At 43.6% G+C, this 23,249-nt stretch overlaps 1 protein-coding gene across 2 annotated transcripts in view; it reads left to right on the forward strand.

Annotated features, from left to right (window-relative positions):
• The window catches only part of eefsec (eukaryotic elongation factor, selenocysteine-tRNA-specific), a 496,741-nt gene that overhangs the window by 166,550 nt on the left and 306,942 nt on the right, over positions 1-23,249 (forward strand). For both annotated transcript variants that reach the window (XM_063068244.1, XM_063068243.1), the window contains exon 4: positions 859-1,023. In XM_063068244.1, the coding sequence (XP_062924314.1) occupies positions 859-1,023 (165 nt within the window). The remainder of the gene's footprint in view (positions 1-858; positions 1,024-23,249) is intronic.

A 23,249-nucleotide genomic window follows, 5' to 3' on the forward strand; every position in this document is an offset into this window, starting at 1 on the left:
GCCACAGCCGACACTGAGTCCATCCGTCCAAAAACTTCGAGCCTCCGACCAGCCCCTCCGATACAGCCTCCCGAGCGCTATCCTCTGCCGAGCGCATTTGACCTCGCCCCGACCGCTGAAACACGCAAAGCGGAGGATTCGGGGCCTTCTGCGCCAGAGATTCCGGTTACCACACAGTAGCAGCGGCAGCGAAGCGGTCATTTCAGACGTTTCTCCAGATGTTCCTCTGTACTCTCACGTCTGTCTCCATCAAATCAGAATTGCGCACGGTCCCCTACTTAACAGATTACAGATATCATTCACCGGAGAGGCCGTGCGCGCTACCGTCGCACCGCCATCTTCTCCTCCTCCTAATTTACAGTATATTTTGTGTATTCACTGTACCACTGTCGCAGAACAACATATTTCACAGCATATGTCAATGATAATAAACTTGATTCTGATTCTGGACTTATCTTACAAGTGATCAGGTTTCTGCTGGTCAGTTCATGAACCGAATATTCAAAGTAGCTGTTCCTGAACCTGGCAATGTGGTATTTCAGGTCTCCGTATCTCCTGCCTGATGGTGGCTGTGAGAAGGTGATGTGGCCTGGATGCTGATTTCTTTAGGCAGCACCTCCTGTAGATCCCAGCAAAGGTGTGGAGGGATGTGCCTATGATGTACTGAGCTCAGTCCACTACTTTCTGTAGACAGCAGCTGTGAGCTGATGATGGAAAGACTAGTTACTCTTCAACCAGGGGTAATCTGATTGAAATATGATGCTTGTAATTTTTTTAATGAAGTCAGCCCGGTCTCTTTACATTCTTTGTATGTGATTGACCCCTGTTGTTTCCCTCTGCTCCCCTCCCCCGCTACAGCTCCTGATGTCGCAGACGTACATGCCAAAACGTGATCCCTCTGGTTCTTTCCTCATGGCAGCTGACCACTGTTTTTCAATCAAGGGTCAGGGCACCGTGATGACAGGGACCATCCTCTCTGGGTCCGTCAGTGTCAACGACAGCGTGGAGATCCCCGCCCTCAAGGTAACATGTTCAAAGAACCTGAATGAAGAGCTGCATTCAGAAGCACTTGGGTGTTTTCTTCCAGATGGGAATGTCTATAATCTGCTAGAGTTTAGAGTATTTTGTAGACATTTGAAGTTTACTTTATTTTGCATTTATTTCTAATTTTTTTTTGCAGCAGAAACACTAGAATCTCAACAGTTAAATACATCAGTTCATGTATTTTTGTAGTTTGGAATAGATAATATTTGACTAGGCTTTAAAGTGTGTATTTCACAAAGCTATTTGTACTTCCTTCAAAACAGAAATCACTGACTCTGTCTTTAAAGTTCTAAATGGGAAATGTTTCCTCTGGTTTGCAAGTAACTCAGAAGTGGAATTTATCATCATCTGCACAAGTCCGTGTGTGTAGAGGTGCAATGAAAAACTTTCTTGCAGCAGCACCACAGACACACAGCATCAGATAAACCGCATTCACAAGACAAAGTTCAAAGTCAAAGTTAGCATTTATTATCGAAGTACGTATGTGTAACCATATACTACCCTGAGATTTATATTCCTGCAGGCATTCACGCTGGAACACAATGGACTCATTGAAAAACTACTCACAAACAAAGACTGACAACCAACCAATCTGTAAAAGACAAACTGTACAAATACAAAAAAAATCAAATAATAATAGTGATAAATAAATAAGTAATAAATAATATTGAGAACGTGAGTGGTAGAGTCCTTGAAAGTGCGTCCATTGGTTGTCCGTAGGTACAAAGATAAATTAAATATGTATGATACATAATTTAGATTTAGATTTTTTAGATTATGAGAACACTCAGTCCTCTTTTATTGTCATTTAGAAATGCATACATGCATTAAGAAATGATACAATGTTTCTCCACAGTGATATCACAGAAAACAGGACAGACCAAAGACTAACACTAACAGAACCACATAATTATAACATATAGTTACAGTAGTGCAAAGCAATACCATAATTTGATAAAGAACAGACCATAGGCACAGTAAAAAAAAGTCTCAAAGTCCCAAGTCGTTGATCGACTTCTGAGTCCCCGATAGCAGGCGGCAAAAGGGACAAACTCCCTGCCATAAACCTCCAGGCACCGTCAACTTGCCGATACCTTGGAAGCAGCCAACCCCAGCCGACCCTGAGTCCATCCATCCGAAAACTCCGAGCTTCCGACCAGCCTCCCGAGCGCCTTCGACCTCTCCCCGGCCGCTGAAATACGCAAAGCCGAGGATTTCGGGGCCTTCAGCTCCAGAGATTCTGGTTAACACACAGTAGCAGTAGCAGCAAAGCAGACATTTCAGAAGTTTTCCAGATGTTCCGCTGTGCTCTCACGTCTGTCTCCATCAAATCAGGATTGTGCACGGTCCCCTACTTGACAGATAACAGATATTCATCACCGAAGTGGCCGCGCGCGCTGTCGTCGCGCCGCCATCTTCTCCTCCCCCCCGGGAGGATATTTACAAAAAATAACAAAATTAGTACCAGAAAAAACACTAAGTCCATCTTAGTGCAAACTGATCAAAGTGGTTGTTATTACTGAGATAGTGAATAGGGTTGTGCTGGTTGGTTCAAGAACCAAATGGTTGAAGGGACGTAGCTGTTCTTGAACGTGGTGGTGTGGGACTTCAGGCTTCTGTACCTCAAGTTCAAGTTGGTTTAATTGCCATTCAACCATACATGAATATAGCTAAGCGAAACAGTGTTACTCCGGGGCCAAGGTGCAAAACACAGTACCAACAGACATAAGATAGCAAGCACATATAAGATATCAGTAAAATGCAGTCACACAAAAATATATAGTCGGAGTCCCTGAGTCCATGAATGTTGCAGCAGTCTACAGTCGATGTGATCACGTGGCTGGTAGCCTCACTGTTGACCACTCACTCCTGCAAAACTGGTTCCTTCAAGATAGCGCCTAGCTGCAACCTCTGTTGAGGTCGCAACTCAGTTTTAGTTTTTTTAAAATTTCTTTGATTCGTGCTGATGGTTTTGGGGACAGAGAGCGGAGGCAGAAGGCAGGTTAGGGTTTAGAACAGGGATGTGGGAGATTTAAAGGACAGGCAGAAGTCTTAAGTCTCCTCTCCACATTTGAATGCCAGCGCTGTGGACATAGGAGCTCCATGGTCTGGGCTAGGATGTCCGGCTGGTTATCGGTCTGCCAGACCAGCAGGGATGAAGGCTGGTACCATCCAACCCCCCCACTCCAGGGTGAGTGAGTTGGCAGATCCTAGAGTGGAAGTTCCATGTGTGCAGAAGGAATGATTTCCGTTGACACCCTGGGTTCCCGAAATAGTGACACTGGAGTTTGAGCACTAGTGTTTGAGGTCCCAGCGTCAGCGAGTCTGGAGTTTGGTGACTGGCGAGTCCTGGCGGCGGTTCTGAGGACTGAGGCCCACTGGTCAAAACGAAAGTCTGGAAGTTAAGGCCCATTGGCCAGAGCCACGCGAATGCAAATCTCCTTGAGTCCGCTGGGATAGTCAAAGGATCACTGTCTGGGTCCGAATCCGGGTCAGCTTGAGGCTGGGGGCTGAAGGAGATGGCTGGTCTTGGGGCTATAGGGACTTTGTATGTGGGTGGGTGGGAGGGGGGAGGGAGGAAGAGGGCTTGTTTTGCTTCTGTTGTTTTGCTTATTGAGCTCTGTGTCGTTCTGCTGAATATGGAGGGCAGGCTATGTTAGTGGCAGAATGTGTGGCAACACATGCGGTCTACTCCCAGCACGCCCGAGGCAACCCACAAGCGTTGCCACACATTCCAAAATAACGCTGTATGTTTTGATATATACATGATAAATAAGCTTCTATCTTGAATCTTGTTTCATTTAACCAAATTGCAGCCACTTTGGTAGCGGGGGCAGTATCTTTTTGTTGTATTAATTTTTATATTTGGATATATAACACAGACCAGGCCTTTCCAGCCCTGTGGGCTGCATCGTACGGCAACTTACCTATTTAACCCTAGCCTAATCACAGGACGATTTACAATGACCAATTAACCTACTAACTGGTACGTCTTTGGACTGAGGGAGGAAACTCACGCAATTCATGCGGAGAATGTACTAACTCCTGACAGGCTCTGGAACTGTGAACTCCGAACTCCCCAGCCCTGAGCTGTAATTTCATCATGCTAACCACTACGCTACCAGGCACCCCACAGATCTTATTTCATTTAACCACATTGAAGCTCGTTTTGGGGGGGATATATAATCTATTTTGTTGTCCCCTCACTGTTAGCAACAGAAACTTGTTTAACTGCTCAGCATCAGAGACCTACTTTATGTTCGGTCCATGTTGCAAATAGCAGCTTACCAAACTTCGCTTCTTCCTGGAATCTGTGGGGAATGCCGCTGACAGGAATTCAAGTCAGCAGCAGCCTATCCTGTTTGGCAGATGAGGCCGATAACAAGTGTTCAAATAGTGTTTGTTTCTGGTGACTTGGTTAATTAGAGAGTCAGGGTGTTGGGGCTGCAGAGGGACCAGCAGTGAAGCTGGACTGCTCAGATGTACTGCGGTGCATTTACCCCGCTGTAATTACCATCTGGCAATGATTACTTGAGCTAACAGAGAAAAATCATTAGATTCTGCGATCGTAGCAAAAAAAAACCATTAAAGCAATCACAAAGTAGATTGGAGGGATTGTAGTTGGCCTACTGAGGTTTCTGTTTTACTGTGCATTTGATTTTGTAAATTAACTGCAAATTGATTTGAAATTTTCCAGTGCACAGCGATGAAATCTCCTTGTGCTTTTGAACATTTCAATATTGTTTTAACCCTTTGTAGTTCGCAGTTTTTATTTGGAGTTATTAGGAATTCTGTGTAGTCAAGGCCCTTGGTTATTATCAAGGATCTATCCAACATCCTCTCTGACTTTTTACCGTGTCAGGTGACTCCAATGCATAAGGACAAGAACGGTCAGATGGGAAACAGTTTTTTGAACTCCCTGCCACTCTGCACTCAAAGTGTCACTGAATAATTTGTACTTTTTCCCTACAATACTTAATTAATGCACTTTACTTTGTTTATTTATGCATAATTCATTTGTAGATTTTATTCTTACTTTTCCTAAGCTATTGTGTGTTATGTGTACTACCATGCTTTACACCCTGGTTTGGAGAAACAACTCATTTGACGGTACACATTTATGCAGTTAAATGACAATAAACGTGACTTGAGTTTGAATAGGGCTCAAGTTTAATAGGCTGGTTATCACCAGGGGTCACTATCTGGGGATGGGGGGAGGGGTGGTGCGTGGCACAGTACAATAGCAGTTAGCACAACGCTTTACAGTATAGCTGACCTGGGTTCACTTCCCGACGCTGCTTGTAAGGAATTCTCCCAGTAACTGCATGAACTTCCTCCGGGTGCTCCGGTTTCCTCCCGCAGTCCAAAGACGTACCGGTTGGTAGATTAACTGGTCATTGGAAATTGTGCAGTGATAAAACTAGGATGAAATCGGGAGATTGGTATGTGGCATGGCTAGAAGGGCCGAAAAGTCTGATTCTGTACTGTATCTCAATAAATAATAAAAAAGGAGTGTGCGAGTGAGTAAGTAGGTAGATAGATAAATAGACAGATGGACAGATAGATAAGGTAAATTGAGTTAAATATTGAGGACAAAGAAATTATCCTGTTGCAGGGATGGATGAATCCTTGCTACAGAGTGCAGAAGAGAGCACGGTAGCGTGGCAGTTAGCGTAACACCTTATAGCGTCAGCAAGTGGAAGATTGGGGTTCAATTCCTGCCGCTGCCCGTAAGGTGTTTGTACGTTTTCCTACTGACTGTGTGGATTGCTCCCACATTCCACTCAATACAATCAAAGTGATTCCTCTATCTCCATTCCATATTCCCACTCCGTCTCCACACCCCTTGACACCTCTCACATCTAGAAACCCATCTCTTTCTTAAATATAAAGTTAACGATTAGCTTTACTTGTCACATGTAAACATTGAAGCAAAGAGTGAAATGTGTCGATATTGCGTCAACGACCAACAGAGTCCAAAGATGTGCTGGGGCAGCCCACAAGTGTGCCATTCTTCTGGCACCAACATAGCATGCCCACAAGTCACCAGCCCTGAACCGTACGTCTTTGGAATGTGGGAGGAAACTGTGTGGTCATGAGGAGTCCGTACACGCTCCATATGGACAGTGGTGGGAATAGAGCTCTGGATCACTGGCGCTGAAAAGCATTATGCTAACCACTATGCAGCTGTGCCACACCCACTACACTACACAGCCTTTCTTTCTAACCTAAAATCCTATCCTAATTTCCATACTCCAAGCCACCGTGTACGGCATTATCACCACACAGTTTTCATTCCCAAACTAACTCTCCACTCCATCACTGCTGTCACTGTTAGTTACATGAGCCTCTCTATACCCAATTCTTCTTTAAAGTTATTTCTTACAACTTGTCTCTGATTGCCAATACTTGCGGCAGCACAAGGAACCAAGATAGGACACAAAGCTTGACTCCTTCCCCTCATTCTGGAGTACAGTCTTGTAATATGTTAGGTCACTGTAAAATGTCTTCTGATCCCTACTGGCTTTAATATCACTGGCACATGTCATTGCAGCAGTACATTGCAATACATAACAAAAACTGTAATTCACAGTAAAAGTATTTATATAAAGTAAGATCAAATAAGTGGTGTAAAAAGAGAAAAAGAAATGGTGAGGTAGTGTTTATGGATTTAAAGCCCATTCAGAAATCTGATGGCAGAGGGGAAGAAGCTGTTCCTGAATCATTGCGTGTGTACTTTCAGGCTTCTGTACCTCCTCCCTGATGGCAGCAATGAGAAGAAGGCACGTCCTGGGTGATCGGTGATTGATGGATGTCACCTCTTTTTGAGGGATCACTCCTTGAAGATGTCCTGAATGCTGGACAGGCTAGTGCCCATGACTTAGCTGACTATGTTCTCAACTTTCTGCAGCGTATTTTGATCCTGTGCAGTCCCCCACCCCCCCCCCCACATACCAGATGGTGATGCAGCCAGGTAGAATGCTCTCCATGGTACATCTGGAGAAATTTATGAGTGTCTTTGGTGAGATACCAAATCTCCTCAAACTCCTAATGAAATATAGCAGCTGTCGTGCCTCCTTTGTATCTGAATTGATATGTTGGGTTCAGGATAGATCCTCAGAGATGTCGACTTCCAGGAACTTGAAAACAGTCATCCTTTCCAATTCTTATCCCTTGATCAGGACTGGTATGGGGTCCCTTGTCTTACCCTTTCTGAAGCTTACAATCAATTCTTTGAGAACCATTGTCCTAGAATTTGATGCCTTGATCTTTACAGTGCTCTCCAAGCTTTAGCCTTCGAAGCCAGTAACAAGAAAACTACCAAATGAATTAACCTCACTCCAACAGAACATAGAACACTACCCGTACGGTACAGGCCCTTCGGTCAAGGGTGTTGTGCCGACGTTTAAGATCAAAGTAACCTTCCCTCCCACATAGCCCTCCATATTTCTATCAATAAACGATCTCCTCCATCATCAGATTTCTGAATGTGTAATGAACGTTTGACACTCTCTCAATAATTTTGCTCGCTTTGTGCACTGTTTATTTTGTTATATATACACACACACTCAGTGACCACTTTATTAAGCACAGGAGGGCGCCACAGTGACATAGCAGTTAAACCCAACACTGTGGAGCGGCAGAGTTTGGAGTTCTGTTTGGTTGTTTATTTAATATTTCAGTATTATTGGTAATATTGTAAATATATTGTTTGATTAAGCATTCTGGTTTGATTAAACAATTTTTTAATGAGTCATGCAGTATGTAAGTGACAGGGTGGAGATACGTCAATACCAAAGGAGATGCAAGGTGGTTCTACCCTCCACTAGTCATAGTCATAGTCATACTTTATTGATCCCGGGGGAAATTGGTTTTCGTTACAGTCGCACTAGCCTGCGGGTCACCCTTGGGCAAGCTGTAGCACCTGCTTAGCCTCCGGATCAGGGTCACGTGAAGCCACGGGAGCAGGTGGTGGTTGGTCGTATGAGCAGCTGGTGCGTATCTCAAGACCACTGATGTCAGGCCAATAATCGCTGAAAAGGCACAAACAAGAGAAAATCTGCAGATGCTGGAAATCTGAGCAACTCACACAAAATGCAGGAGGAACTCAGCAGGTCAGGCAGTATCTATGGAAAAGAATAAACAATTGATGTCTTCAGCTGAATCCTTTCATCAGGAAAGTCCTGATGAAGAGTCTCGGCCTGAAATGTCGACTGTTTACTCTTCCATCTCTGGAGGGTATTGATAATGGCTGAGCTCACACTGCCCAGGAGAAGGCAACAGCAAACCACCTCTGCAGGAAAATTTGCCAAGAACAATCATGGTCATGGAAAGACCATGATCACCTACATCATATGACACAGCAGGTAATGATGATGATATATGTAAAAATATGAGAATTGCATATATCATGACACCACCACGTGATATGTGCATATCTCACTAATAGTAACAACGAAGTACATGACTTATCTCCTGGATTTCTTATTCTCTTTTCAATTAGTTTTCATGTTTTAGAGTAACAAAACATAACAAATTCTGGCATCCTTTGTAAGGAGCCTCTGTATATCTTTCCCGTGGAATGTGTGGGTTTTCTCCAGGTGCTCTGGTTTCTTCCTGCAGTTGAACAAGGTATCAAATAGGTTAATTGATCATTGTAAATTGTTCCGTGATTAGGTGAGGGTTAAATCGGGGTTGTCGGAACTAAATGTAGCCACTGAGTGTATGATGATGGTCTTCTGCTGCTGTAGCCTGTCTACTTCATGGTTTGAAACGTTCTGCATTCAGAGATGCTCTTCTACACACCACTGTTGTAACACGTGGTTATGTGGGTTATTGTCACTGTCCTGTCAGCTTGTACCAGTCTGACCATTCTCCTCTGGCCTCTCTCCCACATTTTCACCCACAGAACTACCTCTCACTGGTTTTTTTTTTTCTCGCACCATTTTCTGTAAACTCTAGAGACTAAATACCAAGAGATTAGCACTTTCTGAGATACTCAAACCATCCCATCTGGCACCAACAACCAGTGCACAGTCAAAGTTACTTAGATCACATTTCTTCCCCATTCTGATGTCTGGTCTGAACAACAACTGAACCTCTTGACTATGTCTGCATGCTTTGATGCATTGAGTTGCTGCCACATGATTGGCTGATTAGATATTTGCATTAACGAGCAGGTGTACCTAATAAAGTGGCCAATGAGTGTATATTTCTTCTTGTAATTTAAGGTATATTTTATGTCAGGCATTGTACTGCTGCCACAGAACAAATTTCATGACATTTGTCAGGAACAATAAATCTGATTCTGATTCAATAGTTGTTTTTGGCAATGAAGGAAGTAGATATCAACAATTAAATTAGGTCACGGTGCTGTCTTGACTGAGTAGTTTTCCAACACAGGTCTTAATTTGTTAATGGAGAAATGGTGTCTTACCAAGGTCCAAAGCTTCAAAGTTCAATTCCTGCTGCTGCCTGTTCTCCCCATAACCGCGTGGGTTTCCTCCGGGTGCTCTGGTTTCCTCCCACATTCCAAAGACGTACTGGGTTTTTTATAGTCATTGATATTGTAAATTGTCCAGTAACTAGGCTAGGGTTCAATCTGGGTTGATGGGGCGGCACCTTCTGCTGAAAATAGTTCTGCACCTGCAGGAGAGATAGGAGCAAGGTGAGAGACAGAAAGGCGTCTTATTTAAATTTAGTTCATACATTGACTAAAATTAATGCATATACAGTTAGGTCTGACCAGCTCTGTTGAAAGAAAACCATAGCTGAGCAACAGATCGATTGCTGACTCCTTTGATAAACGTTTCACTAGTATGGGTGGAAGAAATTCCATGGAGATCTCATTCTTTCTCAAGGAAATCTCCAATCATTTTCAATTGTGGTAATTGCAATTTGGACAAGAATTTCCCCTGTACAGTCATATCCTGTAGCAGAGAAGCCAGCTGCAGTTCTGCATGAAATGCTGGGAAAATTCTCATGTCCATTTACCTCGGTGTGTCCAACAGCAATCAATATGGAGCCTTGCAGGAGCCAATTCCAGTGCTGTTGGCAACGTTGCCTATTGGTCTAACTAAAATATTTTAACTAAACTGAACTAAACTAGTTTATTATGTTTTAATCACTCTTTGCAGTATATCAAAAAAAACTAAAGCATAAAGATTTTTCTAGCATGCTTGGAGTATTATCTTCGATTCTGGTCACCTCATTGTAGGAAAGATGTGGAAGCTTTAGAGAGGGTGCAGAGGAGATTTACCAGGATGCTGCCTGGATTACAGAGCATGTCTTATGAGGATAGCTTGAACAAGCTAGGGCTTTTCTCTTTGGAGTGGAGGATAACAGGTGACTTGATAGGTGTGTAGAAGATGATAAGAGGCATAGATAGAGTGGAAAGCCAGCGAACCTTCCCAGGGAAGATATGACTAATCCAAGTGGGTATAATTTTAAGGTGAGTGGAGGAAAATATAGGGGGGATGTCAGAGGTAAGTCCTTTACACAGAGGTTGGTAGATACATGGAATGTGTTGCCTCTGGTATTGATAGAGGGACAGACAGTAGGGACATTTAAAAGACTCTTGGACTCATGGATGATAGAAACAAGGAGAACTATGTGGAAGGGAAGGGTTAGATTGATCTTAGAATAGGTTAATAGGTTGACACAACATTGTGGGCTGAAGGGCCTGTACTGTGCTGTAGTGTTCTATATTCTACTGTATGTCGATGTTCTATGCTATATAGTTATTATTGGTCAGGGTTTGTTTTGGAGTTTGTGAAACAGACTATATTCCATGTTACTGGTGATACGTTCATTGGGACATTAAGGCAGGGTTGGTTCTTCCCTTATGGTGGTGACTCTCGCGCATTGGCGGAAAGTTGGTGTAAGACTAACTTTCTAGGTTTGAGTTGGGTGTCTTTGGTGTTTAATAAAGCAATGAGATTGTGATCCTTGAAACATCAGAATCAGGTTATTATCACTGTGAAATCAGTTTTGTGGCAGCAGTGCAGTTCAAGACAAAAATAAATTACTATGAGTTGTTATAGTAATTTATATCTGTGTGTGTGTGTGTGTTACATTAAGAAATAAGAAAGACCAATTAAGTAGTGCAAAAAGAGAGCAAATATTGAGATGGTGATCATGGGTTCATGGTCCATTCAGTAGCCATCTTCAGGCTCCTGTACCTCCTGATGGTAGCAATGACAAGGGGACATGGCCTGGATGGTGGGAGTCCTTAATGATGCATGCCCCCTTTTGAAAATGTCCTCAGTGGTGGAGCTGGCTGAGTTTACATCCCTCGGCAGCTTTTTCTGATCCTGTGCATTGGCACCTCCGTATGAAACGGTGATGCAACCAGTCAGAGTGCTCTCCACTACACATCTATAGAAACTTGCTGGCGTCTTTGGTGACGTACCAAATCTCCTCCAACTCCTAGTGAAATGTATATGTATTCATCTATTGGGCCGATAATAAGTTCTCTAAGATATTGACACCAGAAACTTGAAGATACTAACACTTGCACAAATAATTTATAATATAAATTATAGGGTGAATAGTGCTGTATAATTTGAATACCTTTTTATCAAGCCACAGAATGATCCACAGCCGCCATCCAACCATCTGTATCAAAGTATGGTTACTACACACCATCAGAACAATGTAGAACATTGAACAGGGAACAATGAAAATTTTGAAAAAATGTGGGCACCAAATTATTTATTTATTAATTAATTTAGAGACACAGCACAGAACAGGCCTTTCCAGGCCAATAAGCCGCTCTGCCTAGCAACCCACCTCTTTAGCCCCAACCTGATCAGAGGACAATTTACAATGACTAATTAGCCTACTAACCAGTATGTCTTTGGATTGTGGGAAGAAACTGGAGCATCTGGAGGAATTCCACTCACACACGGGGAGAATATACAAACTTCCTTTCAGAGGATGCTGCAATTGAACTCTGAACTCTGATTAAAATAGAATACAATTGCAGAATCTTATGTTTGTTGTAATTTGACAGTCCAGTACTTGGTGCCCTCATGCCCTTCAACCTTTCAGCAAGCCACCTACCTAGAGGAAAGATGTCAAGATTGAAAGAGTGCAGAAAAATTTTACATTGATGTTGCTGGGACTTGAGGACCTGAGTTATAGGGAAAGGTTGAATAGGTTAGCACTTTATTCCCTGGAGCACAGGAGACTGAGGAGAGATTTGACAGAAGTATACAAAATTGGGAGAAGTATAGATGGGGTAAATGCAAACATGCTTAATCCACTGAGGTTGGATGAGACTTCAAGTAGAGGTCATGGGTTAAGATGAAAAAATGAAATGTTTAGGGGAACTTGAGGGGGAATACCTTCACTCAGAGGGTGGCGCGAGTGTGGAATGAGCTGCCAGCGGAGGTGGTGAATGCAGGTTCAATTCCAGCAATTGAGAGAAAGTTGGGTAGGTACATGGATGGGAGGACTATGGAGGGCAATGGTCCAGGTGCAGGTCAATGGGACGAGGCAGATTAATGGACACCATGGACTAGTGTCTTAGAGTCAAAGAAAAATACACACAGAAACAGGCCTTTTGGCCCATCTACTCTGTGCTGAATCATGTAAACTGCCTTCTCCCATCGACGAGTTGGGCGAAAGGGCCTCTTTCTGTGCTGAAGTTTTCTATGAGTTTATGACTATAAGTCATAGAGAGTTGGCACATCCTTTTGCAGATACGGTATTAGTTGTTTTTCATGTGGCAACATTCATGGTTATTTAGTACAGAATGTTTGCTCGGCCACTGATCACTTCTGAGCGTTGAACACTCCAGTGCAGGTGGGTAGGAACAACAGTCTCCAGCAATTCCTCTGACTGGGTTTTCTGCTGCAATTAGAATTGGGATTTGGAACCTGAATGTGGTTATAATGGTTGTTTAAGAAAATCAGTTCTCCCTTGTAAACAACTAACTGAACTAGCTGATCAGCTTTTGCTCATAGACACTGGCTCAGGGACCTTCAGAAATCAACCCAGCTTACCCATGCTGACCAAAATGTCTATCTACACACTTTCCCGCTTTTGGCCCATATCCCTGTAAACCAGTTGTTCCCAACCTGTGGTCCACAGACACCTTGGCTAATAGTAGGAGTCCGTTGGCATAAAAAATGTTGGGAACCACTGTTTCACCCTTTCCTACTCATTACTTTCTCCACGTGTTTTAAATATTGTAATTGTACCCACCTCTGCCATCTCTTCTATCAACTTGTTCCATTACCCACCACCTCCTGTGTTAAAAAAATAACTTGCTCCTCTTTTTCCCTTTAATTTTTTCCCCCTTCACATTAAACCTAGTTTTACACCTCTTCACCCTATGTGAAAAACTGTCATTATCTACCCTATCAATGCCCCTCAGGATTCAATGAACATCTACAAAGTTGTCCCTCATCCTCCTTCACTCCGGGGATAACAGTCTCAGGCTTATCCAAGAGACACAAGGACTGCAGGTGTGGGAATCTAGAGCAAGTCACAAACAGCAGGAGGAACAAAGTGTGCAGGAGGGAAGGTGTTAGTGGGAATTAGTTCAGGGAGGAATGAATAGATGGAACTAGAGGAAATCTGGTGGGTGAAGTGCAACAGTGGAAGATGGATAGAACCAGGGAGTGATGAAAATGGAGGGGAGGGCAGAGGGGGTGGGATATAGGAAAGGAAGGACCAGGAATGGATTGAAAGGAAAGAAAGGTGAACAGTGGTAGGAGTTTTCCAGTTCTCTCCAATGCCTCCTTAAAACTCAAGCCCCCACGCACCCACCCCCAGTTCAAGCCATATTCTTGGGAACCTTCCTGCATGTTCTCCTACAGGGTGGCTACCAGAACCTCAGAGTACTGAAATGTTACGTTTATCCAGTTATGTTATATGGCTCAGAACGTTGGACAATATCTAGTAACATGAGGATACAAATTGAAGCAGCAGAGATGTGGTTTTTGAGGAGGATGCAAAGAATATTATGGACGAAATGATATCTAATGAGGATGTCATGAACAGAGCAAACACAAAAAGAGAAATAATGTATGAGATCATGAAAAGGCAACGTAATTTCATTGGACATGTGATTAGGAAAGAGGAGTTAGAATACACGGTAATTATGGGAAAGATTGAAGGGAAGAAAGCAAGAGGAAGACAAAGACAAATGATGATGGAGACAGCAGCCAGAGAACTGGAAATGAATACGAATGAATTGATCCACTTGACCCGAAACAGGAGTGTGTTGGCCATGGCAGTCAAAGCTCAAACTGGGCACAGCACCTGATGATGATGATGACCAGAACTGTAGAACAAAGAAATATAATAAAATCAATGAAAAACTACACAAAAAGACTGACAATCAACCACTGTGCAAGACAACCTGTGCAAATGCAAACTAAACAAATACATAAATAATCAATCAATTAATTCATTTATTCATATTGAGAACATGAGTTGTTGATTCCTTGAAAGTGATCAGTTCAGTTCAGTTCAGTGTGGAAGTGAGTAAAGTGATCCACACTGGGGAATCTGATGGTTGATGGTTGATGGGAACCTGGTGGCGTGGGATCTGGAGCTCCTGTGTTTCCTTCCTGATGGTAAAAGTGAGAATTGAGCGTGGCCTGGATGGTGGGTGTCCTTGATGATTGATGCTGCTTTCCTGTGGCACTGCTCCATGATGCTGAGTGCTAGGGAGGCTTTACCTGCGATGGACTGCGCTGTATCCACCAGCTGGGGGGAATGAGTCATAGAGACAGCTTGGATAGGCTAGAGTTCTTCCAGCAATTTGTGTGTGTTGCTTTGGATTTCCAACATTTGCAGAATCTCTCATATTTATGCTATACCATAGACCTTAGCAAATTGAAAGGTAAATAAAATCGTGAGGGACGTAGATCGAGTGAATACGCACCTCTTCCAGCTGCTTGATTTTTGTAGTTTCGCTCATGATGGATTCTAATAGTTTCTCACCATCGGGTGTCAAACTAACTAGAATGTAATTTAATCACAAATGAGAGAAAATCTGCAGACATTGAAAATCCAAGCAGCACAGACAAAACGCTGGAGGCACTCAGCAGGCCAGGCAGCTTCTGTTGCAAAAAAGTACAGTCCTGCCGAAGGGTCTCGGCCCAAAACGTCGACTGTACTTTTTGCCATAGATGCTGCCTGGCCTGCTGAGCTCCTCCAGCTTTTTGTGTGTGTAGAATGTAATTTACTGGTTTATCCCTTCTTCCCATTTTAGTTCACAATAATAAATGTCAAGATTAGAGGAACCAAGGTATAATCTTGTTGTTCTGCCCACTAGGTAACTGATACTCTGAAATTCCAGGAAAATTTTTTGAAAAGGCACAATGCACCCATCAGCATCTGTGTGTAGAACCTTAATGCTAATGTTGTGGGTCACCTCTCATAATAATTCTGTACATGAGACATATCTTTTGTTTCGTGTGATCTTGGTGCATATTATTAATTATATTGTAAAAAATTATGGTGTTTTTAATTGGACCATACAATATATTATCAGATGTACACAATTAAATGCAAGATTCAAAACCTAGAGGTTTTTATTCCAGTGAGACAAAGTGTTTTCTTAAACTCTGCTAAGATGGTTCTTTAAAAATGATTTAATTTTTTTTGAAGTGATAATTTGTGGAGTTCTCAGGAGTTTATGTATGTGACATCTGTGTCTCTTTCTTTCATTGCAATTAAACCGACCAATTTGTTCCTATCTGCACGGGGCTGCATTAACTAATAACTCGTATTGGGAGGAAGGTCATAAGTTTAATGGTGTGTATTATTCAGAAGCCAGAAGAGCCAAAGGGAAAGGAGCCAGGCAGAACTGCTCTAATGCAAACCATAAGCGGGGAAGGAAGGTTGTGGCTTACACTTCTCTCCTAAAGGCAGTCAGGCGACCTGGTCAATGCAGTGCACATAATCCCGGAGGAATCAGAGCTGGAAGCATGGATTGGGTTACTGCTTACAGTGCAGGCTTTAAAGGAGTACTGAGCTCGACTTAAAATCTGTGATTGTTGCTTGTCACAGTCAGGAAATTTTTGGTTTTCATATTTTTTTGGAATGCCCTATCACGGCTAACCCATTCAGTCCATTGGGATCTGTCTCTCCTTCTAAGTGGTCTGTGCTGGTGGTGCAGTGGTACCTGCACCTGGACTTTGGAACAAGAGGTGCCGGGTTCAAATCTGGGCGGCTCCTTACACGCTTTCCATCTGTGCTGGGTTGAGCGTCAAGCTAGCAACTCAGCCTCGTAAAACAGACAAGTGCTAAAGAAACAGCAAGGTTGCTGCTCAATGTGCCAAACTCTCCTTCCAAAAAGAGATTAGCTTTATTTGTCACCTGTACATCAAATGGGGCCGCACAGTAGCGTAGTGGTTAGTTTAACACTATCACGGCACCAGCGACCTGGGTTCAATTCCCGACACTCTCTGTAAGAAGATTGTATGGTCGCTCTGTGACCGTGAGGGTTTCCTCCGGGTGCTCTGGTTTCCTCCCACATTCCAAAGGTGTATGAGTTAGTAGTTTAATTGGTTACATGGGTGTAACTGGGTGGCAGCGACTTGCTGGGACAGAAGGACCTGTTACTGTGCTGTATCTCTAAAAAAACACACACAGTGAAATGTGTTGTTTGGGTCAAATCAGCAAGGATTTTGCTGGGGACAAGCCCACAAGTGTTGCCACACTTCCGGCGCCAACATAGCACGTGATCAATTCACTAACCATAACCCTACTGGTACAATTTTGGAATGTGGAAGGAAACTGGAGCACTTAGAGGAAACCCACATGGTCAAGGGGGGAAAGTACAAATGTTACAGATGGCCAGGGAATCGAACCTTGTTCTACTCCTTGTTGTCCCATTCCAATGTGGTATCTGAACTTTACTGCGTTAGGATGGCGCTGCCATATGCAAGTGGGCATTCATTGCAGATGGGTTTACTGGGCTCTTTAGGAACAGTAACAGCAGGCAGTCATTGTCTGCCCTTGTGGTCCCTTGCGAATCAGGGCAGGGCTACACTGGTGCATAGTTTGTGAGATGGTGTGTTCCTTCTGTTGCTCCCATGGATCCTACTTGTGCTCCTGATGCGAGGGTTTGAGGTTTCCAGTCACACATCGGTGAGGATGGTACGCTCATTCAAGAAAGCGTGAATCTTTTTCTCTGTTGTGCTGATCTATTAACCTACTTCAAGATCAATCTAACCTTTCCCTCCCACATAGCCCTCCATTTTTCTATTATCCATGTGTCTACCTAACAGTCTCTTAAATAACCCTAATGTATCTACCTCTATCACTACTCCCGGTAGCATGTTCCACCACTCTCTGTGTGAAAAACCAACCTCTGTCATCCCCCCCTACCTTCCCCTTCACCTGGCTTCCAGCTTGAACTCCTACCCCTTTCCCACCTTCTTATTCCGTGTGAAGAAGCTCCTTCCTTTCCGGTCTTTTTGAAGAGTCTCAGCCTGAAACATCAACTATTCCTTTCCATAGATGCACCTTGGCCTGCTGACTTTCTCCAGCGTTTCGTGTGTGTTGCTCTGGACAGCATCTTGATAAATTTTAGACACAAGAGATTTTGATCCCATATCTCAGAAAGAATGTGTTGTCATTGGAGAGAGTCCAGAGAAGGTTCACGAGGATGATTCCAGGAATGAAGGGGTTAACATATGAGGAGCCTTTGGCAGCTTTGGGCCTGTACTGTGTGCAGTTTTGGTTTACTGTGTGCAGTTTTGGTCTCCAAATTTGAGGAAGGACATTTTTGCTATTGAGGGAGTGCAGCGTAGGTTCACAAGGTTAATTCCCGGGATGGCGGGACTGTCATATGTCAAAAGATTGGAACGACTGGGCTTGTATACTCTGGAATTTAGAAGACTGAGAGGGGATCTTATTGAAACATATAAGATTATTAAGGGATTGGACACGCTGCAGGCAGGAAGCATGTTCCCGCTGATGGGTGAGTCCAGAACCAGAGGCCACAGTTTAAGAATTAGGGGTAGGCCATTTAGAACGGAGTTGAGGGCATATGGAGAGGATATTTCCTATGGTGGGGGTATCCAGAACTAGAGGGCACAGCCTTAAAATTGAGGGGCAACCTTTTAAAACAGAGGTAAGGAGGAAATTTTTTAGCCAGAGAGTAGTGAATTTGTGGAATGCTCTGCCACGGACTGTGGTGGAGGCCAAGTTCATGGGTATATTTAAAGCAGAAGCTGCTTGGTCAAGGCATTAAAGGACATGGCGAGAAGGCAGGTCTATGGGGTTGAGTGGGATCTGGGATCAGCCATAAAGTAATGGCGGAGCAAAATTGATGGGCTGAATGGCCTAATTCTGCTCCTATGTCTTACAGTCTAAAGGCTGATTTATACTTGTGTGTACTAGCTTACGCCGTAGCCTACGCAAGCGGGGTACGCCATTGTGAGCATTTATACTTGTGCGTTGGTCTGTCTGCATCGCTCTGCAATTCACCGCCAAAACACTAGTTGGCGGTGGGGTTTCTATGCCACTGTGTTGAGTTTCTTCGTGTTGAAACTCAACACGAAGAAACTCAAACTTCAAACAATGGCGACTGAAACTGAAGGAGGGTGAGTTTTCTGTGCTTGTCCGGCCACTGAGAGACATGGACGAGGAAATGCATTTCAAATATTTTTGGATGTCGGCAGGTAGATTTGACAATTTGGTTCATCGTCTCCAACCATTTATTTCACATCAGTGTACGCACAATATACTCAGAGACTGGCAGTCACCATTCAAGTTTTAGCTTCAGGTGGAAATCAACAGGTTGTATTAGCTAGCTACAAACTGGCATCAAGCACAGGGTCCTCCATAATTTCGGAGGTCTGTAAAGCTATATGGAAAGCATTGCAGCCAGAGTTCCTTCCCTGCCCTTCAGTCACCCAATGGGAAGCTATTGCAGCGTAGGAGGAAATGTGACGCTACCAAGCGGACCAATCACAGTTGTTGCGGTCTGCGTCGTCACGACACGTAGTTACATTTTTGGGGAGGTGTGCGTCAGGCTACAACGTAGGGTACAGTGTAGGGTACACGGCTACGCCGTACTTACGGAGTCAATTTGACGCATAAGTATAAATCAGCCTTAAGAGGTACTGCAGATGTTGGAAATCCAGAGCAATACACACAAACTGCTGGAGGAGCTCAGCATGTCAGGCAGCATCAATAGATGGGAATAAACAATTGATGCTTCAGGCCGAGACCCTTCAACAGGACTGGAAAGGAAGGGGGAAGAAGTCAGAATAAGAAGGTGGGGAGGAGGGGAGGAAGAGGTACAGGGTGGCAGGTGATAGGTGAAACTGAGAGAGGGAGGAGAATTTGTTCCTAAAATGTTGAGAGTGTGTGTCTTCAGGCTCCTGCACATCCTCCCTGATGTCAGCAATGAGAGGAGAGCATGTTCTGGGTTATAGGGTCTTTAATGATAGATGCTGCCTTTTTGAAGCATCGTCTTTTCATAGTCATAGTCATAGTCATACTTTATTGATCCCGGGGGAAATTGGTTTTCGTTACAGCTGCACCATAAGTAATAAATAGTAATAAAACCATAAATAGTTAAATAGTAATATGTAAATTATGCCAGGAAATAAGTCCAGGACCAGCCTATTGGCTCAGGGTGTCTGACCCTCCAAGGGAGGAGTTGTAAAGTTTGATGGCCACAGGCAGGAATGACTTCCTATGACGCTCTGTGTTGCATCTCGGTGGAATGAGTTTCTGGCTGAATGTACTCCTGTGCCCAACCAGTACATTATGTAGTGGATGGGAGACATTGTCCAAGATGGCATGCAACTTGGACAGCACCCTCTTTTCAGACACCACCGTGAGAGAGTCCAGTTCCATCTCCACAACATCACTGGCCTTACGAATGAGTTTGTTGATTCTGTTGGTGTCTGCTACCCTCAGCCTGCTGCCCCGCACACAACAGCAAACATGATAGCTCTGGCTACCACAGACTCCTAGAGCATCCTCGGCATCGTCCGGCAGATGTTAAAGGACCTCAGTCTCCTCAGGAAATAGAGATGGCTCTGACCCTTCTTGTGACAGCCTCAGTGTTCTTTCACCAGTCCAGTTTATTGTCAATTCGTATCCCCAGGTATTTGTAGTCCTCCACCATGTCCACACTGACCTCCTGGATGGAAACAGGGGTCACCAGTACCTTAGCTCTCCTCAGGTCTACCACCAGCTCCTTAGACTTTTTCACATTAAGCTACAGATAATTCTGCTCACACCATGTGACAAAGTTTCCTATCATAGCCCTGTACTCAGCCTCATCTCCCTTGCTGATATTCAGCAAGAGTACTTTTGAAGGTATTCTTGATGAGAGGAGGCTAATGCTCATCCTGATGGAGCTGCCTGAATTTGCAATATTCTGCAGCTTTTCCCTGTTTTGTGCAGAGGCCCCTCCATACCAGACGATGATGCGACCAGTTAGAATGCTCTTCACAGTGCATCTGTAGAAATTTTCTAGAGTCTTTGGTGACATACCAAACCTACATGTTTAAAAGAGATTTGGACAGGTATGTAGATAGGAAAGTTTAGATGGATTTGGCCAAATACAGGTAAGTGGGACGATCTCGGGTAGAGAGTTTGGTTGGTATGGACAAGTTGGGCTGAAGGGCTGTTTCTCCGTTATGTAACCTGATGACTCAATAACTGCTTGTCTCTCATCTCCTCTCTGTAATTACGAGCTCTACATTCTCCCTCTCACTGGGTAAGCTGGTTTCTCCTGAATCATGAATGGATTTAAGTGACTGGTTGATTTCTTTTGGATCCCAGTCTGTTGACTCCTAAAGGCGTATATGTTAAGGATCAACTTTATTTGCCATATATGTTTACATGTATTAGGAGTTTACTGTGGTGTGTTGGTCAGGGTGTGGCATGCAATAAAAAAGCAACAACATTCAGCATTAACGAAGAGTAAAGAATTATATGTAAACTAAAAAGGTAAAGGTTAAAGAACGTATATGGAGTAAAGTGTGCTTAAATAACAAATACCATATATATTTACAATGTAAACAGGATTATAACAAGTGGTTTAAAGCATCTACAGTGCAGTGATGGGGGTAATAGTTAGAGAGGTAGGGGTGAGTTCTAAATCGAATGGTTGATCAGATAAACTACCTGGGGGAAGAAGCTTCTAAGATGTGTGAAGTTTTTGTTTTGATAGCCCTAGAGCACTTTTCAGAGGGAAGCTTTTGGAAAAGGCAGTTTGCAAGGTGGATAATATCCACAATTATTTTTCCTGCCCACTTCTTTGTGCTGGACCTGTAGAAGTCCTGTAGTGGTGGTTGACTGTAGCCAGTGACCTTTTCCGCTGCCCCGAGGGTTCATTGTAGTTTCTGTATGTAGTATGATGGTTCTGTGTGTATGGTTGAGTGAACGCGGCCTTTTCTCCTTGGAGCAGTGGAGGATGAGAGGTGACCTGATAAAGGTGTACAAGATAATGAGATGCATTGATCACGTGGATAGTCAGAGGCTTTTTCTCAGGGCTGAATTGGCTAGCACGAGAGGGCATAGTTTTAAGGTGGTTGGAAGCAGGTACAGAGGAGATGTCAGGGGTAATTTTTTTACGCAGAGAGTGGTGAGTGCATGGAATGGGCTGCCGGCGGTGGTGGTCGAGGTGGAAATGATAGGTTCTTTTAAGAGACTCCTGGATGGCTACATGGAGCTTAGAAAAATAGAGGGCTATGGTTAAAGCCTAGGTAGTTCTAAGGTAGGGACATGTTCGGCACAGTTTTGTGGGTCAAAGGGCCTGTATTGTGCTGTATGTTTTCTATGTTTCTATGTCTCTATGAGAATGCTGCATAAGTCATCTATATGTACAGTGCCAAGCCCTTTCAGCATCATCTCTGTCAGATCACGTCTCAGTAACCTCTTTCCAAGTGACCCCAATCAATTCAGTTCTCCTTGATAGATATAAACACCCTCTTACAGCAGTTTTATGTAATGACTGCTGTATCTTTTCAGAGATCCTGGGCCATTATTACAAGATGTAGACCAGAGCTGTTAGCAGTACTCAAATTTTCAGCTTGTGTGAAGATCGAGGGGAGATTTGATAGAGGTATACAAAATTATGAGGGGTATAGATAAGGTAAATGCAAGCAGGCTTTTTCCACTGAGGTTGGGTGGGACTACAACTAGAGGTCATGGGCTAAGTGAAAAGTTTAAGGAGAAGAGGAGGGGAAACTTCTTCACTCAGAGGGTTGTGAGAGTGCGGAACGAGCTGCCAGTGCAAGTGGTGCATGTGAGCTTGATTTCAATGTTTAGGAGAAGTTAGGATAGGTACATGGATGGTAGGGGTAAAGAGGACTATGGTCCTGGAGTAATTCGTTTGGCACAGGCTAGATGGGCCAAAGGGCCTGTTTCTGTGCTGTATTTTTCTGTGACTCTGTGACTCTGTGTGGTCTCTGTGAATGTAGTGCTAAGAAGTCTGCTGCTTTAGGGGAAAAATATCCTGCTGTTTTCAACGTGGTTCATTTATTAATTAGAATTCAATGCAATAATAATCTGCTACCGCTTGATCAAATTTACATTGTTCATAATATACAGCTAATGTGTCCTAAACTAAAATACCTTAACCACTCTAAACCTTTATAGTGTTTAGACATAAACTTAAATATTCAGCATTTTGCTTTGGGTGGCTCTGACATCTTGCGTTCACCTGTAGGAAGAAATGTAACAAAATCCAGGACAAATTATCTTCAAAACAGTACAGTGCAGTAAAGGCCAGTTGGCCCATAATCTTGTGCCGACCTTTTAACTTACTCCAAGATCAATCTAGCCCTCCCCCCCGCCCCCGGATAGTTCTCCATTTTTCTACCATCCATGTGCCTATCTAAGAATCTCTTTGGCTGATGGTAGGGGTAAAAATGTATTTGCCTCTACCACCACCCATGGCAGCACATTCTACACACACACCACTCTCTCTGTGAAATAACTTCCTCCGACATCCCCCCCTGTAATTTTCTGCAATCACCTGGAAATTATTATTAGCCACTGCTGCCCTAGGAAAGAAGTGTCTGACTGTCCACTCTATCTGTGCCTCTTATCATCTTGAACACCGCTATCAAGATACCTGTCAGCCTCCTTCACTCCAAAGAGAAATTCCCTAGGCTGATCAACCTTTCCTCATGCTCTCAAATTGAGTTAAATGTCCTCTGCGCCCTCTTTAAAGCTTCCACATCTTTCCTATAATATAAAGGTGGTTA

The sequence above is a fragment of the Mobula hypostoma genome, chromosome 15, assembly GCF_963921235.1.
Source record: "Mobula hypostoma chromosome 15, sMobHyp1.1, whole genome shotgun sequence".
Classification (NCBI taxonomy): domain Eukaryota; kingdom Metazoa; phylum Chordata; class Chondrichthyes; order Myliobatiformes; family Myliobatidae; genus Mobula; species Mobula hypostoma.